We start from the raw sequence: 26,765 nt of genomic DNA on the forward strand, positions 1-26,765 counted from the left end.
CTTACACAAAGCCTCTGGTCAGGGCTGATCAGAAGTGGAGCAGGCTGGAGGAGCTCCATGCTCAGACCATGGGTCACTGCTCTGACACTGTCCTGTCCTGTCATCCCAGGTAATTCCACTCTGCTCTAGGAAAAGACCGTTTTAGACCAAACGCTTCTTTATCAGGCTATCAGTGGGGAAGCTGTAATTTAGAAAGAGAAAGATGATAGCTCTCTTCTAATGGCATGTTACTTCCTATTAAGGATGATGTTAGGCACACGTCCCATGTTTGCTCTTTAACCCCAGGAAGTGAGCAGCTTGATGGAGGGGAAAGTGAGGGATTAAAAGGAACCACAGGAGATTAAATCCTCCAGCGGAGTTTCCAGGCTCCAGAGCCCTTCAAAATCAAAACTCTGAATGCCCTTGGCATGTAGAAATGTTATTGTTATAGTAAAAAGAGTCCCACAGCTCTGTTAGTCAACGGTGAATGATAAATTTCAGAACATTCTGAATGACATAGATTTCTGTGCTCTGCCTGGAAAATCCACAAAATCAAGGTGTCTGAAAAGAACGTACTCCAAATGTCCACCAACCAAACTTTCAACCAGATTTTCCATCGGAGGAAGATGAAGATAGTGTGAGTTGGCTTGGTTCTCTGGCACCCATGAACAGACAACTTTCAATCCTGCATGGTGGTGTTTTGTTTGGGCAAATCACTACAGTTATGTAGAAGGGAGCACTAGGGCAGATGGGATGAAAGGTAGGTAGGAACTCTCCATACTGTCTCAGTCACTTTCCCATAAACACAAAATTGTACTCAAAAGTAATTTCATTTAAAAAGGAAAACAAAGGGACGCCTGGGTGGGTCAATTGGTTAAGCAGCTGTCTTCGGCTCAGGTCATGATCCCAGCGTCCTGGGATCGAGTCCCACATGAGGCTTCTTGCTCAGCAGGGAGCCTGCTTCTCTCTCTGCCTCTACCTGCCATTCTGTCTGCCTGTGCTCACTCTCTCTCCCTCTTTCTCTCTGATAAATAAATAAAATCTTAATAAATAAATAAATAAATAAAAAGGAAGACAAAAACAAAACTTCTGGGAAGCCATGTGCAAAAATAATGGAAAAGGCAATATACAGTGGGAAATATATGCAACTATTTCTTTGTTCGTTGCAGCATGTATTTTCAAGGATTAATATCCTCACTGGGTAGAGGCCAGTTAGAAAACTCTACAGGAAAGTATCTTGTAGAAAATTGACAGTAACACCCGGGCACCTGGTCAGCTCACTCAGGCAAGGGTGTGACTCTTGATCTCGGGGATGTGAATTTGAGCCCCATGTTGGGTGTGGAGGTTACTTTAAAAAATCTTGGGGCACCTGGGTGGCTCAGTGGGTTAAAGCCTCTGCCTTCGGCTCATGTCATGATCCCAGGGTCCTGGGATTGAGCCTCACATAGACTCTCTGCTCAGCAGGGAGCCTGTTTCCACCTCTCTCTCTCTCTGCCTGCCTGCCTCTCTGCCTACTTGTGAGCTCTGTCTGTCAAATAAATAAATAAATAAAATCTTTAAAAATAAGATAAAATCTTTTTAAAAAAGAAGAAAAGAAATGGACAGAAAAAAAATAGGCACACACACACACACACACAATATATGACCGTTTTTTTTAAATGTTCAATATCTAGTAACCAAAGAAATGCTATTTTTGAAAATGACATGACATTTTTTTTGCTTTCTTTTGGTTTTTCACCTGTCAAGTTGGCAAAGTTGTTGGGTTTTTTGGTTGTGGGAGATGGTTGTCTCCTCGCTTATTTTTAATACTACCCAAAATTGGTAGAAGGTTTGGGAAAATGGGTACTGGTGGAAGAGTGTACACTGTTAAAGACTTCCAAGAGATTTCCAAGGGATTTGGCAACTGAAAGCCAAAAACATACAGATATGTGCCTCTGCACCTAGCATTCTATTTAAGAATTTCTCTGCCTTTAGTGCCCGCCTTTCTTGGTCATGCTGCTTCAAAGAAGAGCGAAGAGGTAGACCAGATGAAAAGGGGTAGGCAGCAAAGCAAAGTTTATTGAGCAAAAGTATAAAGCTCACTGAGAGGGAAAGGGATCCGAAAGGGTCTCCCCCGAGTTTCTAAGTTTAGGGGTTTTTACGAGCTCTTTTGCAGAACTATCTTAAGCAATCAGAGTGTGCTGAGTTGTGCCAGTTAGGGCTTTGGTCACGTTATCTGTCTACCTCGTAGGTTCGTGTCCATGTGCTGCCGGTCTTTTTTTGCTGACATCCGGGGGCTTATGTCTTAACTGCCCTTGCCAGTGATATTGACAAATGCTTTGTGGTACATTGTCTTATTTTAGAACGTTTTGCAGAAGTCATTTCTGCAAAGGCTGCAGAGCAGCATGGTAGTGAGGTCCTGTCTAAGCTGCAAACAGGATGTCTGTGCTGTTTTATTTTAGCTGCCCTGACTCCATATTTTCTTGGTGGGGACTCTGGCCCTGCCCTAACTGTCCAACTAACTCCTAACAATTCTACTTTTAGACATTTATTCTAAGAAAAGCATTATGGAGAAGCACAAAGATTTACCTAGTACTTATATTATTTCGAACAGTGAACAATTGGAAAAATCCTAATGTCTTCTAACTGGCAATTGGTTAAATCAGGCAGAGCAAATCTACACCAAACAAAGATGAGGGGACCATTAAAAATCATGTTGTAAGTGAAGGAGGTTAAGAGATACAAACTTCCAGTTATAAAGTAAGTAAGTTACTGAGATGAAAAGTAAAGCATAAAAACTATAGTTAATAATACTGTTTTCTTTAAATTGTATTTATTTTTTTTAGGTAATCTCTGCACCCAACATGGGGCTTAAATGTATGACCCTGAGATCAAGAGTCACATGCCCTTCTGACTGAGATAGCCAGGGGCCCCGAGAATATGATCAATAATATTTTAGTAACATTGTATTGGTGATAGATGGTGACTACACTTATCATGGTTAGCACAGAGTAATGTATAGAATTGTCGAAGCACTATGTTGTACACTTGAACCTAATATAACATCATACATCAACTATACTTCAATAATAAAAATTTAAAAATAAATTTTAATTTAATTTTAAAATGATGTTGTACAAGAATACTAAGAATATGTAAAGACAAGGAAAGAGATTCACAGAATATTATTTTTTTAAAAAACTTACAGGGTGCCTGGGTGACTCAGTCGTTTAAACATCTACCTTCAGCTCAGGTCATTATCTCAGGGCCCTAGGATCAAGTCCCGCATCTGGCTCCCTACTCAGCTGGGAGTCTGCTTCTTCCTCTGCCCCTCCCCACCTCTCGTGCTCATGAGCTCTCTCTCTCACACACACAAAAATAAATAAAATCTTTTTTTTAATTAAAAAAAAGAGCCACTTACAAATAAATAAATACCTACATACCACTTACAAAAAAAAAAAAAAAAAAAAAAAAAAAAAAAAAAAAAAACACATGTTCAAATTATATAGCAGGGAAAAGAAAAAGGATGATATAGCAAAGAAATACCCCCAAAAGTTAACCTAGTGATTTGGTTGCAGAAATTCCCAAATGTTCTCTGTGGCTAACAGTAATTTTAATTTCCCTCATTTGGCTTAAAATTTAAATGAAAGAAAGAAAGAAAGAAAGACAAGACCAAATCTCCCTCTGAGGTGGGGTAGGAAACTACAGACCCTAGCCTCTTTTCTTAGACCTTGGTCTCAACTTGATTTGGCGTCCCTCTTGATACAGAGCTTACTAGGCTGGCTTTCCTTTTGGTTTTGAGTTCCTGATTTGAGTTCACCCTAATACTCCATTTCCCCACCTATGAGTACTTCGGGGCTCCCAAGAGCACACGGCCCTAGAAGCTCTCTGCTGCCCCCTCCTGCCAACAGCAAACGACCATTATGTGGATCCAGTGGGATCCAGTTTACACTGGGCGTCCCACCGTCTTCCAAAGACAGTCTTTACTCTTGCTTAGGTCTGCAAGTCCATTACATAAATTCTTTTTTTAAGATTTTATTTATTTATTTGACAGAGAGAGCTTTCTCTCTCACACAAGTAGGCAGAGAGACAGGTAGAGAGAGAGAGGGGGAAGCAGGCTCCCCGCTGAGCAGAGAGCCCAATGTGGGGCTCGGTCCAGGAACCTGGGATCATGACCTGAGCTGAAGGCAGAGGCTTAACCCACTGAGCCACCCAGGCACCCCCATAAATTCTTTTTTATATTAAGTCAGTTGGGGAGAACAGACTCTATACGTCATTAACTGTTTGCAACACCGAGCTCAAAAGACCTCCATATAATAACTATTTGTCCTTCCTCAGCCAGAAGTCAACAGAGCCACCCAAGGCCAAGCTCTGAAGATTTGTGTTCTCACCCTTCTCTTTCTGCATTAGGTTCCCATTTACAGTCACCTCAGTTCAGGATCCATGAATAAATCTCTTATTTATGGACTATCTCCTGAATGACCACCACCATTAAGTAATAGGGCTCCAAAGATGAATAAGATTTTATCAGCCAAGAGCTCAATGTCTAGACCAGCACAGTCTAATAGACCTTCTATAATGATGGAAATGTTCTTTATCTGCACTAATAATGCAGCCACCAGCTACGTATAGCTTATGGCCACTTGAGATGTGACTAGTATGACAGGGGAACTGAATGTTTAAATTTTATTTTAATTAATTTTAACTTAAATTTAAGACCTAAAGCAGTGTAAAATATGTTTCCTTTAAACACACTACAATGTTTTGGTAAGTCTTTTTTTTTTTAATATTTTATTTATTTATTTGACAGAGAGAGATCACAAGTAGGCAGAGAGGCAGGCGGGGGCGGGGGGAAGCAGGCTCCCTGCTGAGCAGAGAGCCCAATGTGGGGCTCGATCCCAGGACCCCGGGATCATGACCTGAGCCAAAAGCAGAGGCTTTAACCTACTGAGCCACCCAGGCACCTCTTGGTAAGACATTTTAACTACTGAAAATTCAGCACCCAAAATGAGATATGCTATGATGGTAAAACACACATGAGATTTCAAAGACTTAGTATGAAAGTTAGAATATAAGATATCTCATTAATGATTTTTATATTCATTACATGTCAAATGATAGCATTTATTAGATAGTATAGCTAGTATAGATTAGATAGTATAGCTATATTGGGTTAATAAAACATTATTAAAATTAATTGCGCCTCTCTCCTTCTATCATTTTTTTTTTTGAAGTTTTATTTAAGTAATCTTTACTTCCAACATGGGGCTTGAACTCACGACCCCAGGATCAAGAGTCGCATACTCTATTGACTGAACCCCCAGTCAGGCACCCCCAATCACTAGAAAATTTTAGATAACATACATAGCTTAGATTTAAATTTCTACTGGGTGACACTGTCTAGACCAAAAAAAAAAAAAAAAAGGCATCTAAACAAACAGTCTCCTACTAAAACACACTATAGTTTCCTGAGACTTACAAAAAGGTATAATGCATAAAAGTTAAAAGTAGACTTACCTGATTTAATAGGATAGAATAGTTAAAGAGGTAAAAAAAAAAAATCATAAAATCCTTAATTTCAACATGGACTAAGTAAGAGCCTTTTATCTGAATTGAAAAAGTAATTCATGCTGCTTATTAAGAATTGAAACATTATTGAAATAACTCTGAAAGCTAAATTACTCCTAGAAATAATTAACAGTTTTAGCTATAAAAGAACATATTATTATTGGTTATTTTTTAAAGATTTAAATTATTGGGGCGCCTGGGTGGCTCAGTGGTTTGGGCTGCTGCCTTCGGCTCGGGTCATGATCTCGGGGTCCTGGGATCAAGCCCCGCATCGGGCTCCCTGCTCCGCAGGAAGCCTGCTTCCCTCTCTCTCTCTCTCTCTCTCTACCTGCCTCTCTGCCTACTTGTGATCTCTGTCTGTCAAATAAATAAAATCTTTAAAAAAAAAAAAAGATTTAAATTATTTATTTTTTTGAGAGAACACACTCATGTGCAAGTTGGGGGGGAGCAGAGAAGAGGGAGAAAGAGGCTCCCCACTGAGCAAGGATTCCAACGTTGCACTCCATCCCAGGATCCTGGGATCATGACCTGAGTTGAAGGTAGACGCTTAATTGACTGAACCACCCAGATTCCCTTATTTTTGTGAGTGTGACTTGATAACTGTATTCTGGGGAGAGCTGAATTGTATTCCACTATATGGATGGATTAGAACTTATTCAACCAATTCTTATTTACGACATCCAATTTTTTACTATTCAAAGCATGTTACAAGGAACATGCTTATGGTATCTTTGTATACTTGTTATATTTACTTTCTCTGCTTCTCAAATAATATTTGCATAGTAAAAACATTTAAACATTATTAAAAACTGTAACAAAAAAGGTACTACCTCTCTTGTTGCCCACACTCCCTTATCCCAATCTCTATCTCTGATGACTGTAACCAGTCAAAATTTTTTTCTCTATCTATATTAACCAGCTTATTTCTTCCTTTCACAGAATTTTACACAGGCCATACTTACTGTCCAACTAACTTTTTTTTTTAATATTTTTATTTATTTATCAGAGAGAGAGAGGGGGAGAGAGCGAGCACAGGCAGACAGAATGGCAGGCAGAGGCAGAGGGACAAGCAGGCTCCCTGCTGAGCAAGGAGCCCGATGTGGGACTCGATCCCAGGACGCTGGGATCATGACCTGAGCCGAAGGCAGCTGCTTAACCAACTGAGCCACCCAGGTGTCCCCTGTCCAACTTACTTTTTAAGGTAAAAATTTTGTTTGGGTGAAGGAGGTCAAAGGATAGAAAGTAAAAAATGCAATTGATATAAAACAAATTTTAAATCAGATTCAAAAACTGTGTTTAAAAAGAATGGATTGTGCGGTCAGAGGGTAACATTATGTATAACTTTTTGAAAACCTGCCTAAGTCTGTGCCCAATATTTTTATGAGCATTTTGGAAGACACAGAAGTGAAGATAACTTCTTGTTCCGAAGAGCTCACAATTTACAGTATGTGGAGAGATGAAATAAACACGCATACATTAAAAGTATAATTATAATCTAGTTTATAATTAAAAGCCAAACCATGTAGTTCTAAATTAAAAGTGGATCCACAGTCAGACACACTCAGAGCGGGAAGGGAAGAGAAAAAATATATATGTATTATTGGGACATCTTTCTATGTTACTGTATATACTTAGATTACTAGTAAATGCTCATCAAAAAGAAACTCACTCAATAAATTATGATATAACTCTACAGTGGAGAACTATGTGGGCATTAAAAAATAAGATCGATCTTTATGAACTAACATGGAATGGTGTAAAAAATATATGTATAAACAAAAAAGTGCAAGTTGTTGAATAGCATATATTACAATTCTTCTTTTGTAAGAGAAAAAATATTTGTACGATGATCCCTGGCTATCCGAATTTATTTATCTCTAAATTCCGAGAGCGAGAGTTCAAATATGTGTAGTGAATTCAGATGGTGAAGGATACCAAGTTTTCTGAATGTATTCAGCTCCTGAGTTTCCGATAGCAAATAGTAAGAGTTGGGATGAGGAGAAGTAGATCTCAAATATTTGTCTGAATCTATTCAGTTGTTAGGTTTGAAAAGCTCATTACACATGTTTATGCACAAAAATGGTCTGGAAATAATGTGCACGGACCTATTAGCAGTTATCATCTTTGGGGTGGGATTTACTTTCTTTTTTAACATAACTGTGTTCTGTGAGTTTCTTAGAATGTACCCAAGTACTTCTAATCAGAAAACAACATGATAAAGATGTCATTTTTAAGAAGAAGATTCCGGGTGATGCCTGGCTGGCTTAGTCGGTAGACCATGCAACTCTTGATCTCAGGATTATGAGTTCAGCCCTATGCTGGGCATGGAGCTTACTTAAAAAAATAAAAACTGTCAGAGGCAGGCCCCTGGCCAGGGCGGCCTCCACCATTAAAAGATGGTGCCTGGCTAGTTGCCAGGTTAGGATTGCCGTGAGACTAAGTGGAATGCCCAAAGAGGAAGTAAACAGCATTGGTTGCTAGCGAAGTTGTTCGTTTAGGTGCACAGCCTGATTCGCTCCCTCCTGTACTCTGCTCGCTGATTGGTCATGTAAACGTATATAAGTGTGTAGACTTGGCGGAAATAGAGAGAAGATACATCTGAACTGGGGCTTCTTGTCGTCCTTGCGGGTCCAGGGCGATAAAAACAAAATATAAATAACTAAAAAGCAGATTCTGGGAACTTGGGAATCTAAGCAGATACAATATTTCAATGACTATCCATTCGTATGTACCTATTTTGTGTGGGTGTACACACACACATGTGTCAGACCAATTCTTAGCAGTAGACTGCTAGGTTTCAGAGCACAAGCATTTTTTATATTCCCAGGTTGCCCTCCAAAGAAATTATACCAATTATCATTCCCACCAACATTGCTTCCAAAGGGTCTTCTTTCCAATGCTGGTATCATCAAACACTGGACCTATGTCAGTCTAAAATAAGAAAAATACTTTGTTTTCCTTTGTATTTAATTATTTGTGAAGTTGATCATCCTTTTGTGTACCATTTGGAATCCTTTAGAGTTCCTCTTCGGTAAACTTTCTATTCAATTCTGCTGACCATTTTGGTACTAATGCCTTCGGCCTTATCTTATTCTAAAAACTCATTATAACTTGGGGATATTAGGGCTAGCCCTAATTTTGTGTTCCAAAAATTTCCCCTGTTTGCCTTTGCCTTTTCACTTTATTTACTGACTTTTTTTTTTCTCTCATTCTCCCTCTCTCTCCAGAAGTTTAAATACTTGTGTGCAGTCCAATTAAAGTCTTTTCTTTTAAGGCTTCTGGGTTTTGTTTATATTATGCTTGAAAAGTCTTCCCAACTTTAAGATTAGGAAATTTTTTACTAGTGTTTTTTCCTAGTACTTTTGTGGTTTCCTTGTTTTATCTTTTAATTTTGTCCCATCTGGAATTAATTTTTATGTAAGGAATTAGTTCACATCACCTTTCAGATATATTCTCCAGGAATATGTTTTTCAGCATTTTATACATGTTCTTTAATTTTTATCTCTCTTTTTCCCACAAATGAACAGAGTCAACAGGCTTACATCCAAATATGTAATTGATACTAAAATCCACCACTTCCAGGATGTCTAATGATTTCCAGCTTTGTCTCAACTGAACTAACCTTATAAAATCTACCCTTCTTATCACTAACATCAACACATTCACTTTGCCATGTATAAATGTCAAGGACTAAATATTTGAATACATGTATAAACATCGATGCACAGAGATATCGATGCCCTTGAAAGTAAACAAATGCAGTTGTTTGAAATGTTCATTCATGACCTCAAGTACAAAAATTCAAGTTCTGGGAGTTTAGGAGTATCCGTGCATAATGTCCAAAAACTCCAGTTATTTGATCATAAAACATAAAAAGGAGGTTGGGGGTTCATTATAGTCAGCTAGGATCAGGGCTACAATAAGGGTCTTAACTGTGGGAACCAGCCTGCCCGGAAGAGCCACAGAAGACAGGCCTTAACATGGAGGAGGGGTTCAATATTTGAAGAGTCCAACATATGAAGATTTGGAGACTGGTGTTTCAGAGAGAGGAGGCAAGTGTGGAAAGGTAGTTAGGTTGGGGCTTCTTAAAGGCTGGGAGCCATCTTTCTCCACACCCAGCGACCTCCCCTCACCAAGGAAGGGAAGGATCTAATGTCAGACTTACTCTTATTATTTGACCTCCCTCATAATAAAAGGACTGTTCCACCCCACATAATACATTTTATATCTTATCTTTAATTGTGTAATAAAAGGCTTTCAGTCAAAAACAAAGATCAGGAGATTCTACAGGAGATAGCCAAATGACCTAATTGAGTCTTTTGTTGGTGTGGGACCTGGAACACCAGGTGGCCTTGCCTTCTCACCCCAAGAATGCCACTGCTCACCTGCAGAAAGTGACCTTCTCCTTTTTGTCAAGGCTTGGATCCTGTCCTCATGAAGGTCACCTTCTTCCTTGTCTTTCCACATGCACTCCCAGCCTTTTTCCCTTCCTTGGTTCAAGTCCCCTACCTCCCAGAGTCCCAATACACCCAAATCGTGATTATACTGAAAAAATAATTTTTTTCAATGTTATTTAAAAACTTAATCCTACTTGCTCTACTCCCTGAGCCCCAAGACTCTGCACATTGGAAATTAATTAAAAACTCTTAATTCCAGTATTCCCAACTTAGCAGTCATCAGTATATACTCCTGAACCTTCTGTATAACAGGGATTTTCTGCAAAGTGTGTGATATGTGTTGTCCTTTAAGCAGCAATGTGCCAGAGCTGTCTCAGACCGGTTCCCCAGTCAACGCACTCATCTCTTCCCAACTCCACGTTCACTCATGCCACTTTGGTAGCTGAAATAAGCAAGAGTGGGAGTATTTATATCATGCAAATCAGCAAGTGCTACAAAATCAGGGCTTTTTAACAATCAGAGCCAATTGTTAAGCATTTACCAGGACACCACTGTTTAAATGATTCTTTTGGTTTCCAGTAATAGAAACCCACTTGAGCTAGACTAAGCAAAAAAGGGAAAATATTATAAGAATCTACTAGTGAAGTATATGATGCCTGAGTGTGTAAACAAATGGGCCTTAGGAATTAACAGGAACCATCCGTCACATCTGTCTGCCCTTCTCTGTTGGTTTGATTTTTTTTTTTTAAGATTTTATTTATTTATTTGACAGAGAGAGAGAACAAGCAGAGGAAGAGGCAAGTAGAGGGAGAGGGAGAAGCCGGCTCCCTGCGGAATAAGGAGCCCTACACAGGCTTGATCCCACAATCCTGGGATCATGACCTGAGCTGAAGGCAGAGGCTTAAACGACTGAGCCACCCAGGCACCCCTGTTGGTTTGATTCTTATCCTTCAGTGAAAACCTGCTTTTTGTGGGCCCCTAGGTACATGAGGGGCAATGTTAGCCCTAAAAATCTGCTTTAAGTCCAGTTCCTAGAGATCTCTTTCCTGGCCCCAGTTCCAAATTCGCAGGAAGGGACTCTGATAGGAAGGACATCCTACTGAACCCGTGCCTGGATGGGGTGAAAGTGAGATGAGAACAGGCACGATCACACCATACACAATACTCGTGAGAATCAGGGGGAGTAGAAACTGCCGGAATTTCTCAGTGATTAATAGCTCTCACCACCATTGTCAAAGGCCAAGTCCAGGCCCCATCAAAGGAGCACATGCACTTTATGTGCAGTTTCTCTTCTAGGTAAAAGGAGCTGCTTTAAGGGGTGCTGGGTGGCTCAGTCGGTTAAGCATCTGACTCCTGATTTCGGCTCACATCATTATCTCAGGGTTGTGGGATGGAGCCCTAGGTCAGGCTCTGCACTGGGGCATGGAGCCTGCTTGAGATCCTCTCTCTCCCTCTCCCTCTGTCCCCCCTCCCACATGCACTCTCTCTCTCTCAAAAAGAAAAAGAAAAAGAAAAAAAAGAGCTGCTCTAAGAACCATAAAGGACAAGAAGATGGCTAAGACGTCATATTAGCTGCGAGTCACAGAAAAACCAACTTCAAATGGTTAATAGGGTAATTTTCTTGCCCAAAAAGAAGTCCAAAAAAAGGATGTTTCCAGAATTTGTTAATTCAGCGGCTCACGACCTAGTCTCCTCCGTCTCTTCCATATTCTTGCTCTGATGTGTTCAGACCCATACACTTAAGGACACAGGGGGCTGTCACCATTGCAGCCATCATGTGTGAACTAGTCATCGTTCACCAGACGAAAAGGGACCATTTCTTTCCTGTGCAGGTCTTTATAAGACAAAGAAGCTTTTCTCCGATTGCCTCCACCAGCAAATTTCCCTTTCCAGGGTTAGCTCCCGTGCCCCTGAGTGAACCACCTGCGGACAAGGGCAAGAATAAAAGCTCCCACAGATGCTTTCTGGGCCTGAAGGGGGGCAATCAGAGAAGAGACAAGAAGCCCCTGGCCCCAGGTGGCATTTCTCCAGTCTCTTCGCCCCTGCTCTCAACTCTCTGACTTGTTAGTCAGTCTTCCCAACTCTGGCTGCACACTCCTCCCCTAGGGACCTGGTTTTTATCTCCCTGCCTCCCTCTCTTGATTTATACTAATTAGTAGCAGAGTTGGCTCCCCACCTGATACTCTCACTGCTAAATCAAGATTTCGAACACACGAAACTTCATGGTGACAGAAAGCCCTAATAAACGAACACAATAATAGACAACAAGCCCCGGTAATAAGGCAGCCTGAGGGACCATCTACGGCAGAGGCCAAACTCCCAAGATAAAAGGTAAGAACTAGAAAGGAGCGTGGCCTGGGATTATTAACAGTTTTGTTTTCTAAAAAAAATGTCATGCATGTCCTTTGGTGCACTGAGTTGGAATCTGCAACGAGGAATAAGTTATTCAAAACAGGACAAGTATAATTTTTTTCATAATACAGCTATCCTCTGCCAACCCCTCGAGGTCTCTCTAATAACTTCCAGTCTACATACCAAAAATAAATAAATAAATAAATTTAAAGCTCAGTCTTCTGTTTTTTTATCTGTAGCCTTTGTGAATTTAGATATGAAGTGTGGCTCTTCTTTACACTAAAAAGGCCTATAAATGTTCTGTTCAGTGGATTTGTAATAGAGACTAAATAAATTAATTAATTAAATAAAAGACATTTCTCCCTTTTGTCTCCTTCACCACCCCTGCATGTTTGTGCATAATTTGTGTTTCTCTTACCCTGCCCTGCACCTCTGTGACCACATGTTCCTGACAGATAGAGAATATCCAGGTGGCCTGGTACTTGGAAACTTGTCAGACGTTATTCAAAGCAATAAAGAATACATCATACAAGTCTTTGGTATATTGTTACAGGGAAACGCTGTTTAGAATTTACTAATTGGGAATTTGTGATAATTTGAGGAAGGGCTGGCTGAAGTTAACCTTTGTACTATCTGTGGAAAAAAAAAAGTTCACTGAAGTTCTGAATAGTGTAAACAAGATTGGAAGGGGAATAATTATCTACTTAAAAGAGCCAGTTGTTTTGAAAAGCTTTAGAAGTATCCCTTTACATACAAACAGGGTAATTATGATTTAAACAAAGGCTGGCCTGTTTGGAAGCCTTCTTTGAAATGTCAATTACAAATTACACTTGTTTATTCATCAAGGCAAAACCTAGCCCTGTGTACCAGGCAACAGTTGGTTAGCTGGCTTCCACTTACTCTATTTGAAAATAATAAACCTAAAGTTCTTTTAAAGTAGTATAATTTAATTCAAGCTTTTCACTAATCTAGACACTTGGCCCATCCTATGGTATGGGTGAAGATTTACTAAGCACTTGCATACAGCAGTCGGGAATGCAATTCTCTAACTTAGTGGAATAGTTGGCTGATCCAGAAAAATCTACAAAGAAAGCTACTCCAGAGCCATGGCTTTTATTTTGTATCTTACCATGGTAAGAAACACATTTTGCATTGCAACTCAGTCCTCACACACTGAAACAAAAACAATGCTTACCCTTATTATGTGCCATGCACTGTTATTTTCTATTTATTTTTTAATAAATGCTAGTCACAACCCTCTAAATTGATTCCACAATCCATGAATGGGGTTGCTGTTTTGGAAACACTGGGATCTGTGGGGAGACAGTTATCTGTCCTGAGAGAAAGGGGTGGGGATGGGGAAGAGCTATGGTTGCTTCTGGTTTCCTTGGCAGTGTCCTCTCTAGCTCTCCACTCACATCCTGGGCCATCCACCTCACTGCTTGAGTCACTACTGTCTCTTGTTCCTGGACACTGAAGAGCTCATTTCTACCCTCACCAGCCCTTCCAGCCAAGTTCCCACTTCCCCCAGTTCCCACCCATCCCCTTTTCTTCAAAAGACCACCCTGAGTTTCAGCCTGATCCATGGATAAGTTGGCCAAGCTGACCACTGCAGACAAGCTGAGGCTCTCCACTCAACAGCGGGGACCCTCCCCAGCTTAATGACTCCCATCTCTGATTCTTGGCTGCATTTCCCACTAACAGTCCTCTGGTCTCTGGACTGAGTTTGGTATTTGGATCTCCCAAGTTCTTATCTAATTGCTCTCCATTAAGAACATGGATAACATTATCATCATCACAGTAAAAACAACATCTTTGTGGCCAGACAAAACCCAAGACCCAGCTCCCCCATACTCACCAGTTGTGTGACCTTGAGTAGGTCATTTAATTTCTCTGTCCATCAGTTTCATCATCTATAAAATTGGGAACATATCTGTTTTGCAGGCTTGTGAAGGGTAATAATCCTCATAAAATGCTTACTTCGGTGCCTGGCACATAACAAGTGTTCTCTAAATGTTGCCTATTCTCAGTACTATTGTTGCTCTTATTGTTGGCTCAAATTTAACCTACTGGTTCATTTCTTCTCCCACCAAAACCACACCACTCCTGGAAGGCAGATACTGGTTCAGAGTTTGAGACTGCATACCCTGTGGGCACAGTTCCCGTCCCCCACTCACCACCCCCTCTCCAAATTACCTCCTGGGTGATACTCTTATTCTTTCCCATATCCATCTCAGTTAGACCCTCGTTTCCATCCCATATTTGTCTGCATTGCAGTTCTTGCCAAGAATTGTGATGCTTGAAGTGGACAGGGGACAGTGCTGATCATTTAGCTGCGTGAAGGGACCACAGATAGGAGGAAAGCCCAAGAATTCCATGCCTCCCCTCAAGCAAGCTACCCTAACAGGTTGTAACCTTCTACCATGAAAATCAGAGGTAGCCTACTTTATCCCGTGCAGCAAGGGGAGACTGATGAAGGGACTGGATAGCAGCCCAGCGACCCCATCCTGACAGCTCACACCAGGCTCTGCATACAAGCAACACCCAGCCACGACTAGTGCTTGCTGCCCTGGTTTCATGAACTGTCTGCCACCTCATGGGTATTGTTCCTTGCTCAGTAATCCAGTTCCAACGTGCTTGGCTGTACTTTTGTGGCTCCCCTACCATGTTGTTGCCTTATTCCTTTGATTCCGTGATTTCTCTGGCTTTGGATGTCCTCCCACCTGTGTTTGGCCTCTGTTTTGCTTAGATGTACTCACAGATTACCCTGTCTCATATCGATAATCCCTGCTTTAACTTAATCCTAATTCCTTTTTCTATCCCTCACTATCTCCTACCCTCTCAATCTGCTCTAGCCCCATGGACAAGAAAAGTAGCTGTCTCTGACATGACTCTTCAGATAATAATGTCATTGGTTTATATTCTAGATGCATAAGCAAAACATTTGGGGCATGGGTCCTTATTCTGTTATCTGGAAAATAGCCCTCATCCTCCGTTTCCTGGTGAGATTATATCTGCTTGGGGCATGCCTGATGGCTGTGTGAGAGGTGGTGATGGACTTACCTTGAAATCAGGATCTTTCATCTTCAGAGAATAATGGCTAAGATCATTGTAATTAAGAGCCCAAACTCTGAAGCATGACAATGTGGGTCTAAATCCTGTCCCTGCAACTTGCTATTGTATTTTGAGCTTGTTTTTTTGGGGGGGGGGGCTGTCTGTCTGAGAGAACGAAGTCAGGAGGGTGTCGAGGAGTAAGGGAAGTTTTCATGGAAAAGATTGATGCTTGAGTATCTCCTGAAGTCCTGCTTTTTGCTCATGGCCTCAGACCTATTAAGGCAATGTGAACGAGACAGTCTCCACAAATAAGCTCAGAAATGTCACCCCATGTCCTGGATTCTAGTGGCCTTGTTCCAGTGGTCGGGACTCCCACATTGCCCCCCCGGCGGCAACCCAGGTTCCTGTGCTGCAATCAGTTAAGAAAGCTACTATTAGCGGGAGTAACCAAAGTCCTATCTTGTGGTCCCTCTGCCAGTGAGTCATGAAGGGCTTAGTCCTTATTATCAGGCTGCAGTCTTTATCTTATTTGTAATACTGAAGTCCTTCCCCAAGACTTAAGCCCTTCTTTGAACTCTAGCCCAGTGACTACAGTTCCTGCTATTTATCTTCTCTTTGCTAGCCAGCCCTCTTCTCGGGAATCGGGGCCCTCTTTATATCACAGCTGGGGTTCTGCTATCCACCTGGAGAAGGGTCTCCAGAATGGCCACCCATCTACTAAGGCCGGCCTGAATACCCCACCGCTGGGGTTCCCACTTACCTGGAAAGCCCAACCCCATGCATGTCTAGATTTCGGCTAACAGTCAATAAAGACTCTGACCCAACTTTAGTCAGGCTCCTCTCTGAGCCCTCTTTAAGACCAGATCTCAACTTTGGTGTCTGGCCCAGTTTGGGTAAGAATCCTGCTAAGTAAGTTTATTGAGAACCCCCAACCCTTGATATCTGATCAAGTTTTTCATCCGCTATCTTTGATGTCTGAGTCCTTGGCTGCCTTTAGCAAGAATCCTGTTAGGTCAGTTTAGCAGGAATCCCCCTACCCTTTGATGTCTCTGCTAGTAATTTTCCATTCACTGACCCCCTTCCTCTGCTCCTTGGCTATCAATCACAACTTGTTCTTGCTGTATTTGGAGTTGAACTTGACCTTTCTTTCCTATTGCAATAGATTTAACCCCTATTATAATAGTTATTTTCTCTCCAAGGTATGGTTGATAGATTTATTTTCTTTTCTAGCACTTTGTGGCCTAGTTATTTTTTTAATGCTTCAATCTTAACTTTATTGAGTTATAATCCCAACTTTATAGTATAAAGTGATTCGATACACATATATATTGTGAAAGATTACCACAATAAGACTAGTTAACACATGTCCCACCTCACATGACTTCCATTTTGTTGTGTGTGGTGAGAACATTTTAGGTTTACTCTTAGCAACTTTTAACTGTGTAATTGTAACAGCATTGTTAATTACAGTCACCATGTTGTACATTAGATGACCCAAAACTTACTCAACTGAAAGTTTGACCAACATCTCCTCATTTTCCCCAGCCTCCGCCCCTGGGAACCACCACTGTACTCTCTGTTTATGTGAGTTTGGCTCTTTCAGATTACATGTATAAATGAGATGACAGTATTTGTCTTTCTCGGTCTGACTTATTTAAAATATGGAATGCTCCACCAATTTGTGTGTCCACCTTGCCCAGGAGCCATGCTAATCTTCCATTGCTCCAGTTTTAGTGTATGTGCTGCCAAAGTGAGCACTACAGTCGTCTTAAATAAAATCCTCCCCACCGTATTTAACAAGTGTCCAGGGCACCTGGTTGGCTCAGTAGGTTAAGCATCTGTCTTTTCCTTAGGTCATGATCTTGGGGTCCTAGGATCAAGCCCCGCATTGGGCTCCCTGCTCAGAGGAAGTCTGCTTCTCCCTTTCCCCTCCTGTGCTTTCTCCCTTTCCCTCTCTCAAATAAATTTTTAAAAATCTAAAAACAAAAACAAAGGGGCACCTGGGTGGCTCAGTTAAGTTGAGTGTCTGCCTTCGGCTCAGGTCATAATCCCAAGCTCCTGGGATCAAGCCCCACATTGGGCTCCCTGCTCGGTGGGGAGTCTGCTTCTCCTTCTCTTGCTCCCCCTTCTTGTGCTCTTTCTCTGTCAAATAAATAAGTAAAATCTTAAAAAAAAAAAAAAAACGGTGTCAAAATAATTTTTTTCTTTAACATTTGCCACGGCCTTTAGACAATAACCATGTGGACAACCCATGGCCCAGTCACCCTCTGGGCCACGCTGCCTTCCCTCCTTGTTCTACTCTGGGAATCAGGTCTTTTTCCAGGGTCTCGAGTTCTTCTCTCTCACCAACTGTAGCTGACACATGTGCAACAACACAGCTCAGGTAGAGTCACCTGAAAATAAGGACCTAGAGAATACGGTCCCTTCCATGCCAACCAATGTCACCTAATTCAGTCAGTCAATCAAAACATACAAATAAATTTAAATGGTTTTTGAACACAAATATATTTTCAAAGAGCATCCTTATTTGTATTACAGACATAAACAAAATACATACACTCAAGGCATAAAATATGTCTTGTGCTCTTTTGAATTAAAAAATCATAGTAGCAGCAGGTCTTTGATGTTCCAATGGTGCCATAAACAAATTCACAGGCCTGTTTTTGGATAAAGGATTATCTGAAATTTTACCTCTTGGGTTTCAATATGTTTTTGTTGTTAGTAGAGAGACTTTATTGTAAAAGCCTCTGCACCTAGAGCTCTGGTGATTTTTTTTTATGTTTCATTTGTCTCTTTAATCTGGCTGCAAGTAAGGTAAGGACTTGATAAAATTCAAAATTTACTGAATTTTGTATTAATGTCAGGTACACAATTTTCCTCTTGATTATCTCCCTTCATGTGGGTTACTGAAGTACTTTGAAGGAAGTGGCGGGTCAACCATTCATTGGTTCTCATGGCTTTGCAGTGGAGGCAGGGCCTTTCCCTGATTTGGCAACTTCCCACATTCCTTGGCCTCTGAGCTAGTTTTCTCTTCTTAATACTAGCTGGTGATGGATGGTGTTCACTTTCACTCTCCTTCCACGAGGAGGCTCCCGAGTTTGATTCTTCACTGTCACACTCAGTAGTATCACTATCGTGTTGGATCTGATTCACCTGGCTGAACTGAGAATGGCGCCTGGCTCGTCTTTGTTCAAGATAGGCATTGACCAAAGCCACTTCTGAGTCAGTTACAGGGGTGAGTTGGCTCTGCTTGGGTTTTTTCATCATTTGTAAAGAATCCCAGTCACCATCTTTGCTTTGCCGCTTATAGGAAGTGTCTTTGCTTGCTAACAACCAATGAAACAAATCAAGATGTTAGGCATATCATTGGTTACTGCAACTTCGTATTACGTAAGGAAGCCTATGGCATGTATGGACTCTCTCTTGGTTACCATTTGGCAAGGCACCACTTGTCTCGGCTCATTTGCAAGCGTTGGCAACTGCCTGCCTTTTCCGGTATGATACCAAGTCCTCTAAAGACCAGAGGGGTCAAATAGATGCTTGACACATTGTTTTTGAAGCCTTGTGGACCCCTCATATAAGATCAAGGGAAAGGTCACCAAGCTTTTCCAGAGGAGGACACGTTTTCCCCTTGCCTTGAAGTCTTAAAGAGTCAAGTATGTATGTGCATGTGATTTGGGTAGCAAGAAACTAAAAAAGGTCTTTTCTTTACACAGTGCTGTGCTGGAGTTGTCTTCTACCAGCAAGCTCACAAGAACAGAGGGTTAAACTTACAGGAATTCTGTGAGATGGTTGTTAAAACACAGCCTATTAGTCAAAATTAAATGATACAAACTTACCATTAAATCCATTTATTACACACGAATGTAATAAATATTCTAAGCTAATCAGTTCCTAATTATTTTATTAGATTTTATTAAGAAATAGCTCTTGAAGCTATTTATGTCTGTGGTATCTGGATATTGGAAATCCTATGTGATGGTGTGCTACCATGCATCTCTTCCCAACTCCACTTCAGTAACATCATGTTGGTAATTTGCAATCAGTGTGGGCGGGGAGGGGGGGAAGCAACGAGCACTAAAAATCAGGTCTTGTTTATGATTTTGTTGATTGTCTCGGCTTAAAGTGGAAAAGAACATGTTACTAACGTAGATTACATTTAGAAGTGTCATCCTTTAGCTACTACATTGTGAATCGCACCCCAAAACGAGGAAATATCCTTCCAGAGTATTCTAAAATTATTATCCAATTCAGGAAAGAAGTCATATCATTGACAACCAAGTTAAGTTACAACATACATCTTCCTGCTTCCTTCATCTTACTCTTTAACTTAAAAGAAACATAACATTCATATAGGACTACACTTGTTCACCCATGCAGCTGTTGGTTGGCTTAGGATGCAAGGGTCTGGCAGAAATCTTGGGAAGTGCTTTGTCAAATTGGCAGTCTATTACCATAAAGTGTATTATATATCTTGTTACTTGTAAATTGTGTGATATACATCCTTTATATCAGCAACATTAAAAAAAAAAAAAAAAAAAAAAAAAAAACCATGCGGGGCGCCTGGGTGGCTCCGTGAGTTAAAGCCTCTGCCTTCAGCTCAGGTCACAATCCCAGGGTCCTGGAATCGAGCCCTGCATCGGGCTTTCTACTCAGCATGGAGCCTGCTTCCCCTTATCTCTCTGCCTGTCTGTCTGCCTACTTGTGATCTCTGTCTGTCAAATAAATAAGTAAAATCTTTTTTAAAATGTCATATAAAGCTCATAGTCCTATAGCAACACTAACAATAAAGTTGTATGAAAGGCAAACTATATGCAGGGAGAATGCCTGAGGAATGAAAAGAGAACTTGAACTCTACGTACTAGTAATTTATGGCCTCTAGAAGCTCTACTGAAGCAGCTAAGCTGTCCTGTGCTAAAGCAAGAGGCCCATCCACGGGGACCACCACAGGTCTGGGGAGGCCTATAACCATGCTCAGTTGTTTGCTTTCCACACTCAGCACATATTTCTCTCATCATAGTTCAATACCAAATATGTACCAGCTCTCACCTTTACTGACTGAGGTGCTGGTCCCACTGTCTTCATCCTTTTTCTTCTCCGACATCTGTTTCAGAAATACAGGTCAGTAATAGCAGTCTCAGTTGGCTGTTTTTCAAGTCCATAGAACACTGTTGCCCTAGACTCTTGGGCAATGTCTAATTTTAAACATTCAGTACAATTCAATAAATTCTTATGGAGTTCCTATTAGAGTGATCATCTCATCTGCTGCCCACTGGAAGACCATGCTTTGATAGCAGAGTCTGCCAAAAAGTTTTGAACCAAGCCAAATGGAACAAAGACTTGAGAGAAAATAATACTGATGAAGATCTATGGGTTGTAAAGTTTTCCTGTACTCACATTGTAAAGAAATATCATTTAAAAACAGATTTGATAGTACTGGGATTCATTTTAAATTACTTTGTAAAGACTTTATCAGGTCACCTTTTTTGTAATCCTTGAAGATCTTTACCAGCGTTCATAAACCACTATCTCCCAAGTCCTTCCGAAACTTTCCTCTAAAATGCAACCATAACATTGTCTATGGATTTGGCAAAGAAAAGAAATGGATTTCTTTGAATAGTTCCTCAAATACCCTAGCCCAATACTCCATAAATAAATTTGTCCCATTGTTCAGATTAGTGTCCCATTTTTTTATGCTGAACATGATTTCGCTAAAATATAAATATAAAACAACTCTTTCAGAATGTATCAAGACTTTAGAAATACTCATAACACTTTTGACACGTAATAATTCTTACTAGGAATCTATCACCAGGAAATAACCCCTCAAAGAGACAAAACTTTATGTACAAAATAATCACAGTGTAATTAGAATAATATAAAATTCAAAGGTAGACCATGGTTAAATTACAGACAATCATAATATATAGTTGTAAAATTATTATAAGAAAAGCATGTCTTGGGCGCCTGGGTGGCTCAGTGGGTTAAGCCGCTGCCTTCGGCTCAGGTCATGATCTCAGGGTCCTGGGATGGAGTCCCGCATCGGGCTCTCTGCTCAGCAGGGAGCCTGCTTCCCTCTCTCTCTCTCTCTGCCTGCCTCTCCATCTACTTGTGATTTCTCTGTCAAATAAATAAATAAAATCTTTAAAAAAAAAAAAAAAGAAAAGAAAAGCATGTCTCGACATGAGGAAATACATGGTGTACTACTATGTTAAAAATCAAGATACAAATTTGTAGGGGCGCCTGGGTGGCTCAGTTAAAGCCTCTGCCTTCGGCTCAGGTCATGATCTCAGGGTCCTGGGATTGAGCCCTGTATTAGGCTCTCTGCTCGGCGGGGGGCCTGCTTCCTCCTCTCTCTGTCTCTGCCTGCCTCTCTGCCTACCTGTCTGTCAAATAAATAAATAAAATCTTAAAAAAAAAAAAAAAGATACAAATTTGTATATGTAGTACAATCACAAGAAGGCTAAAAACATGAAAAGACTTTAAACAATGTACACAAGTGTTAGCAATGTTTGACTGTGAGTGAAACAGTGATACTTTTCTTTCTGATTTTTCAGGTTGTCTACATTTGGGGAAAACAATGAATTTTCGTAGAAAGTCAAACTTCCTTGGGGTTGAAAATGCCATACCTGGATATTCATAGCTACAATCCAGGATCCTTGGCCCATTCCTTTCTTAATATCTGATCTCTACAACAGCAGGCAAGTATCTTTAATGAGATCCCTCTCTGCATTGGGCTACTGCAAACATTCTCTGAAAAATTTAAGAGTGGAATCCTCTTTTGAGATATCTCTCTTTTCACAATGATTGGTGGGGGGAGGCTTATTTTAAATTTAATATAAAGAGAGATAATTATTAAATGATTAGAAGTTCATACACCTAAATTTTTGTTCATGGTAGTTGGTTATTTCCAAGTAATCTGGAGTGGTTTTTTTTTCCCTCATTTTTTGCACTTTCTTATAATTTCCACATTTTCTATAACACATACTTTTATAATGGACAGGGAGAAATGTTTAAAAATATTTATTAGGTGTACATCATTTTTTACAGAAAGCTTCCATATTTGACTTGATGTCAAATCAAAACAGAATCCCAAAATCAAAAGATTTTGCATCAAGTTAAGTGGAATCACATGAACTCTGGTTACCAAAAGCACTTTCTTAACTATCTGTGTGCGATTCAGTGAGTGAAAACATCAGCAGGGCCTGCCCTAAGGAGAGGAGATCTAGGCTATGGCTCTGCCTTTCAGCCATAGAACAGCCCTGCAATTTTAGCAATTCACTTAACACCTCCCTAAAGCTCAGTTTCCACACATACAAAATGAGAAACTTGGACCAGTATTGTTTGGAAAAATACCAGCACTAACAGTCTGAATAAACACTAAACAAATACACAAACTAAATATAGTATTTATAGTCTCTGAAAGCAAAAGGGTAAATGCATCGTAAGTAGTGGCAAATCCAGAGGAAATCAGCACACTTCACGTTTGAGGATAATTACCACCACATTTCCATCACGCTTTTACCATTACTTCAAGGTTTGTAAATAAAGGCCCATAGTTTAGCTGAGAAAATGAAGTTCAAAGTGAAAGAAAAATTCCATCCTCCTTGACTAGCTCTCATATGGTTCTCAGATTTCAAATCTGGGACCCTTCACAAGAAGCAGTTCAACCCATTGTAACTGCCATGGGGGTACAAAGTGAAAGACGAAACCTCTAAGATAATTAAGGTTTTAATCAGCACTGAATAGATTTAATTCAACATTTCAGCTATGCTTTGAAGCAAATGAACTACATGGCAGGAAACCTAGGTCTATTTCTCCTCCAACACTTAACCACTTGTGTAACATTGGACAAGTCACTTAATTTCCTTGGGCCTTATCAATTAAAAAAAAAAAAAGCATAGATACTGGTATCTTATTTGTCTACAGAAAGGAGGCTGGACTGCCTGCTCTCTTAGGTCCTTGAAGCTCAGACTCTGTGATTCCAAAGAGCTGATATAAGCAAAGGAGCAGAAAAATAACTTAGATCTCTTAAGTAGTCTTCATGATGAAATTGCCAGGAATCAATTTCAATTTTTTGTTAATTTTCTAAAGTAGCTTTTCTGGCCAAACCAGACAAATTCAATATACTTAGCTAGGGAGTCTAGAACACATATAAGGGATCACTATTCTAAATCTCCTTTTGGCAAAGTATCTACTTTAAGAAGTATTTAGACTTTAGATGAAACTTCTTCTTAGGAGGAAGAGGTAGTGAGGGGAAGAATCTTTGATTATTATAATGGAATCCAGCTGGCATAGACATAACAAACCTCCTCCTCTCCATCTAGAGCTGATGCAGCACTCAGCCTAGCTGACCATTGCCAGCCCAGGGCACTGACTGTAATGCCAAATGATGGTGGTCTGATTAATTATCAGCCTGGTATTAATGGCCAGCAAGGACGCCATGTCAGCAATTTATAAGAGCTTGCTTACTCACAATACGCTGGAGATACACAGTCCTGAAAACCTGGGCTACCCCCTTCCTAAGAGGATGGTATTTTCTTTTGCTAGTAGGCGGTCTGAAGTGGTGACTTTTGTTCTGTTTAGTTTAGTTTAGTTCTGCATCTTATCTTTCAGGAGAGGACATTGCCTCATTCTCAAATCTCCCAAATCCTACAACATGTATTCTATAAATATGACAACTTTTGTATCTTTGATTAGAATTACATGGCTACAAAAGGAATTTGGAGGTCATTTACCAGTAGGGAAGTTTATCCAGGATTTCACAGACTATGGACAAACTGCAAACAACTTAAATGTCTCCAAATTGCAGATTTGTTATGGTACAACCACAAGACAAAATTACGCAGCCATTAAGAGTGCTGCTGTGTGAATATGATTTGAGGAAATGTGACAATATAATATTAAGTTTTTAAAAAGGATATGAAAATGTCTACACTACCAACCATGTCATATCAAAGAGAGATTGAGAGAAATATATTGAGATAGAGAAAAATAAAAAACAAAATCAGACTATTACTCCAAAATATTAACAAGGGCTCTCTCTAGGAAATAGGATTACAGTAGTTTGATTTTCTTCCTCATCCTTTCTGTATTCTTGGATGCTCTAGAAAGAGATTGCATTATTTTTAAAACTAGAAAACAAACTTCTAACAAGTAGCTTGACCGAAGTAAAGTGAATTTATTTTATGGAAAATCCCCTATGATACAGTAAACATATTATTTTAAATGAAATAGGATATCCTACCCAGACAGAAGCCCGAGAGAGGAACATCAGGACCAATATAATGACAAAATACCAAAGCAGGAAGCTCCCTATTGTCCCGCAAGAGTCATCCTTCCGGCATTCATATTCCTGACTTGGAATGGTAAAACTTAAAGGTATGGGGGGAGGATCCACCTCCCAAAATAAGGAAAAAAGGTCTCCCATGATGGCTTCTTGCTTTGAAAAGAAAGCATGCTCAAAGGAATGAAGATGACTGGGAAGTACTTCACTCCATGTGTATGACAATTTCCTTGGCAACCTATTGTGACATACGCTTCAGTAACTGTGACAGGAACTGACAAACACTTCTTGGATTTCTAACTTTTTGGAAGATTTATCTAAATTATTTCTATGAGAGTTACGGTATTTTCCCCATACATCAATAGGGTCCATTCTACCTTAATTTTTTTTTATTTTCCTGAAACTTGTACATACTGTATTTTCTTTAAATTTTAATGCCTGTAAAATCTAAATTTCTGAGGTATCTATTTTTTTCAGTCTCTGTATGAATCATATCACTGTAAATTGACATGCACACACCTAACATATTGGGGGAATTATGTTCCCCCAAAATTATATGTTAAATGAATAATCCCCAATTTCATAATAACTGGAGATAAGGTCTTTAAAGAGATAATTAAGGTTAAAGAGGTCATAAAGATAGGGCCCTAATCCAGATGAATGATGTCCTTATAAGAGAAAGAGAGACCCCATGGATATGTGGGAAAGAGGAAAAGATCTCAGGAAAGAGATCTCAGGAGAATCCAGTTTTGCTGGTGCCTTGGTCTTGGACTCCTCACCTGCAAAACTGTGAAAAAATACATTTTTGTTTTTCAAGCCATCCAGTCCATGGTATTTTTTTTTATGGTAACCCTTGCAAACTAATACATAAGGCCAGTTATATAGCAAAGCACTATATATATTAGTGTTTCTTTTTAAGCCTTCAATAAGTGCACAACAATTTAAGAACATTAAGAGAGGAAATAAAGGGATGCCTGGGTGGCTCAGTGGTTTAAGCCTCTGCCTTCAGCTCAGGTCATGATCTCAGGGTCCTGAGATCGAGCCCCACATCGGGCTCTCTGCTCAACGGGGAGCCTGCTTCCCCCTCTCTTTCTGCCTGCCTTCTGCCTACTTGTGATCTCTCTCTATCAAATAAATAAATAAATAAATATCTTTAAAAAAAAAAAAAGAGAGAGAGAGAGAGAGGAAATAAAGATGTGTCTGTTGTAGGGGTGCCTGGGTGACTCAGTCTGTTAAACTTCCTTGTCTCAGCTCAGGTATTTTGATCTCGGGGTTGTGAGTTCAGACCCAGCTTGGGCTCCATGCTAAGTGTGGAGCCCACTTAAAGAGAAAAAAAAAAAAAAGATATGTCTGTTGTAAATGACATTAAATGTAAACAATTTCTTAGGAAAGAGATATGAGGTGGGGAGGAACCTGGTATTCTAATTTGGACTGTACGTTGGGTCCCTTCACTTTGAATAATTTTTGAGTAAGTTCATCTCTGAATCTAAAACTAGAGCAAAACATCATTGCTACTACGGCAGTCTAAAAATTATTAAAGCCACAGTTTTAAAAAATCTGTTAGGGTGCCTGGGTGGCTCAGTGGGTTAAAGCCTCTGCCTTCTGCTCGGTCATGATCTAGGGGTCCAGGGAGTGAGCCCTGAGACCCATCAGGCTCCCTGCTCAGCAGGGAGCCTGCTTCCCTTCCTCTCTCTCTGCCTGCCTCTCTGCCTACTTGTGATCTCTGTCCGTCAAATGAATAAATAAAATCTTAAAAAAAAAAAAATCTGTTAGATCTTTAAGAGCATAGCATACCTGCAGATTCCATTAATATGCAATACCATAAGGAATCTTAATTTTCTTCTATTTGACCTTAGGTGCATCTTAGGAAAAATTTTGGTCATTGACACGTACATGATGTAACAATCCACTAGCTTATTGTGAAAAGACGTGATGTTTTCATTAGGGTAACATTTCTCCACATCCCCAAAGGCAGGTCCCCACTCCCAGTTCATGGTGGCTGTTGGCCCTGTGCTTTAGGCCTGCATCACCTCCTCCAGGAAGCTCACTAGGAGCCTGCCAGGGGCACCCCCTTCAGGCTCTCCGGGCCCCACCTCTATTGCACCTGCTGGCTGACCTCCAGACACTGACCAGGGAACTCCACTTTTACA

At 40.3% G+C, this 26,765-nt stretch overlaps 1 protein-coding gene and 1 non-coding gene across 2 annotated transcripts; both read right to left on the reverse strand.

Annotated features, from left to right (window-relative positions):
• Nucleotides 1-16,984: 16,984 nt before the first annotated feature.
• Nucleotides 16,985-17,087, reverse strand: LOC116569747. Its single transcript, XR_004277176.1, has one exon. It is a non-coding gene; the product is annotated as a U6 spliceosomal RNA (small nuclear RNA).
• A 1,010-nt stretch (nt 17,088-18,097) lies between these two features.
• Nucleotides 18,098-24,855, reverse strand: SSMEM1 (serine rich single-pass membrane protein 1). Its single transcript, XM_032305104.1, has 3 exons — nt 24,577-24,855; nt 20,379-20,433; nt 18,098-18,655 (listed from the first exon to the last, which is right to left on the reverse strand). The coding sequence occupies exons 1-3, from the start codon at nt 24,757-24,759 to the stop codon at nt 18,162-18,164; spliced, it is 732 nt and encodes a 243-aa protein (XP_032160995.1). The 5' UTR covers nt 24,760-24,855; the 3' UTR covers nt 18,098-18,161.
• Nucleotides 24,856-26,765: the final 1,910 nt, after the last annotated feature.

Source organism: Mustela erminea, chromosome 11, assembly GCF_009829155.1.
Source record: "Mustela erminea isolate mMusErm1 chromosome 11, mMusErm1.Pri, whole genome shotgun sequence".
NCBI lineage: Eukaryota > Metazoa > Chordata > Mammalia > Carnivora > Mustelidae > Mustela > Mustela erminea.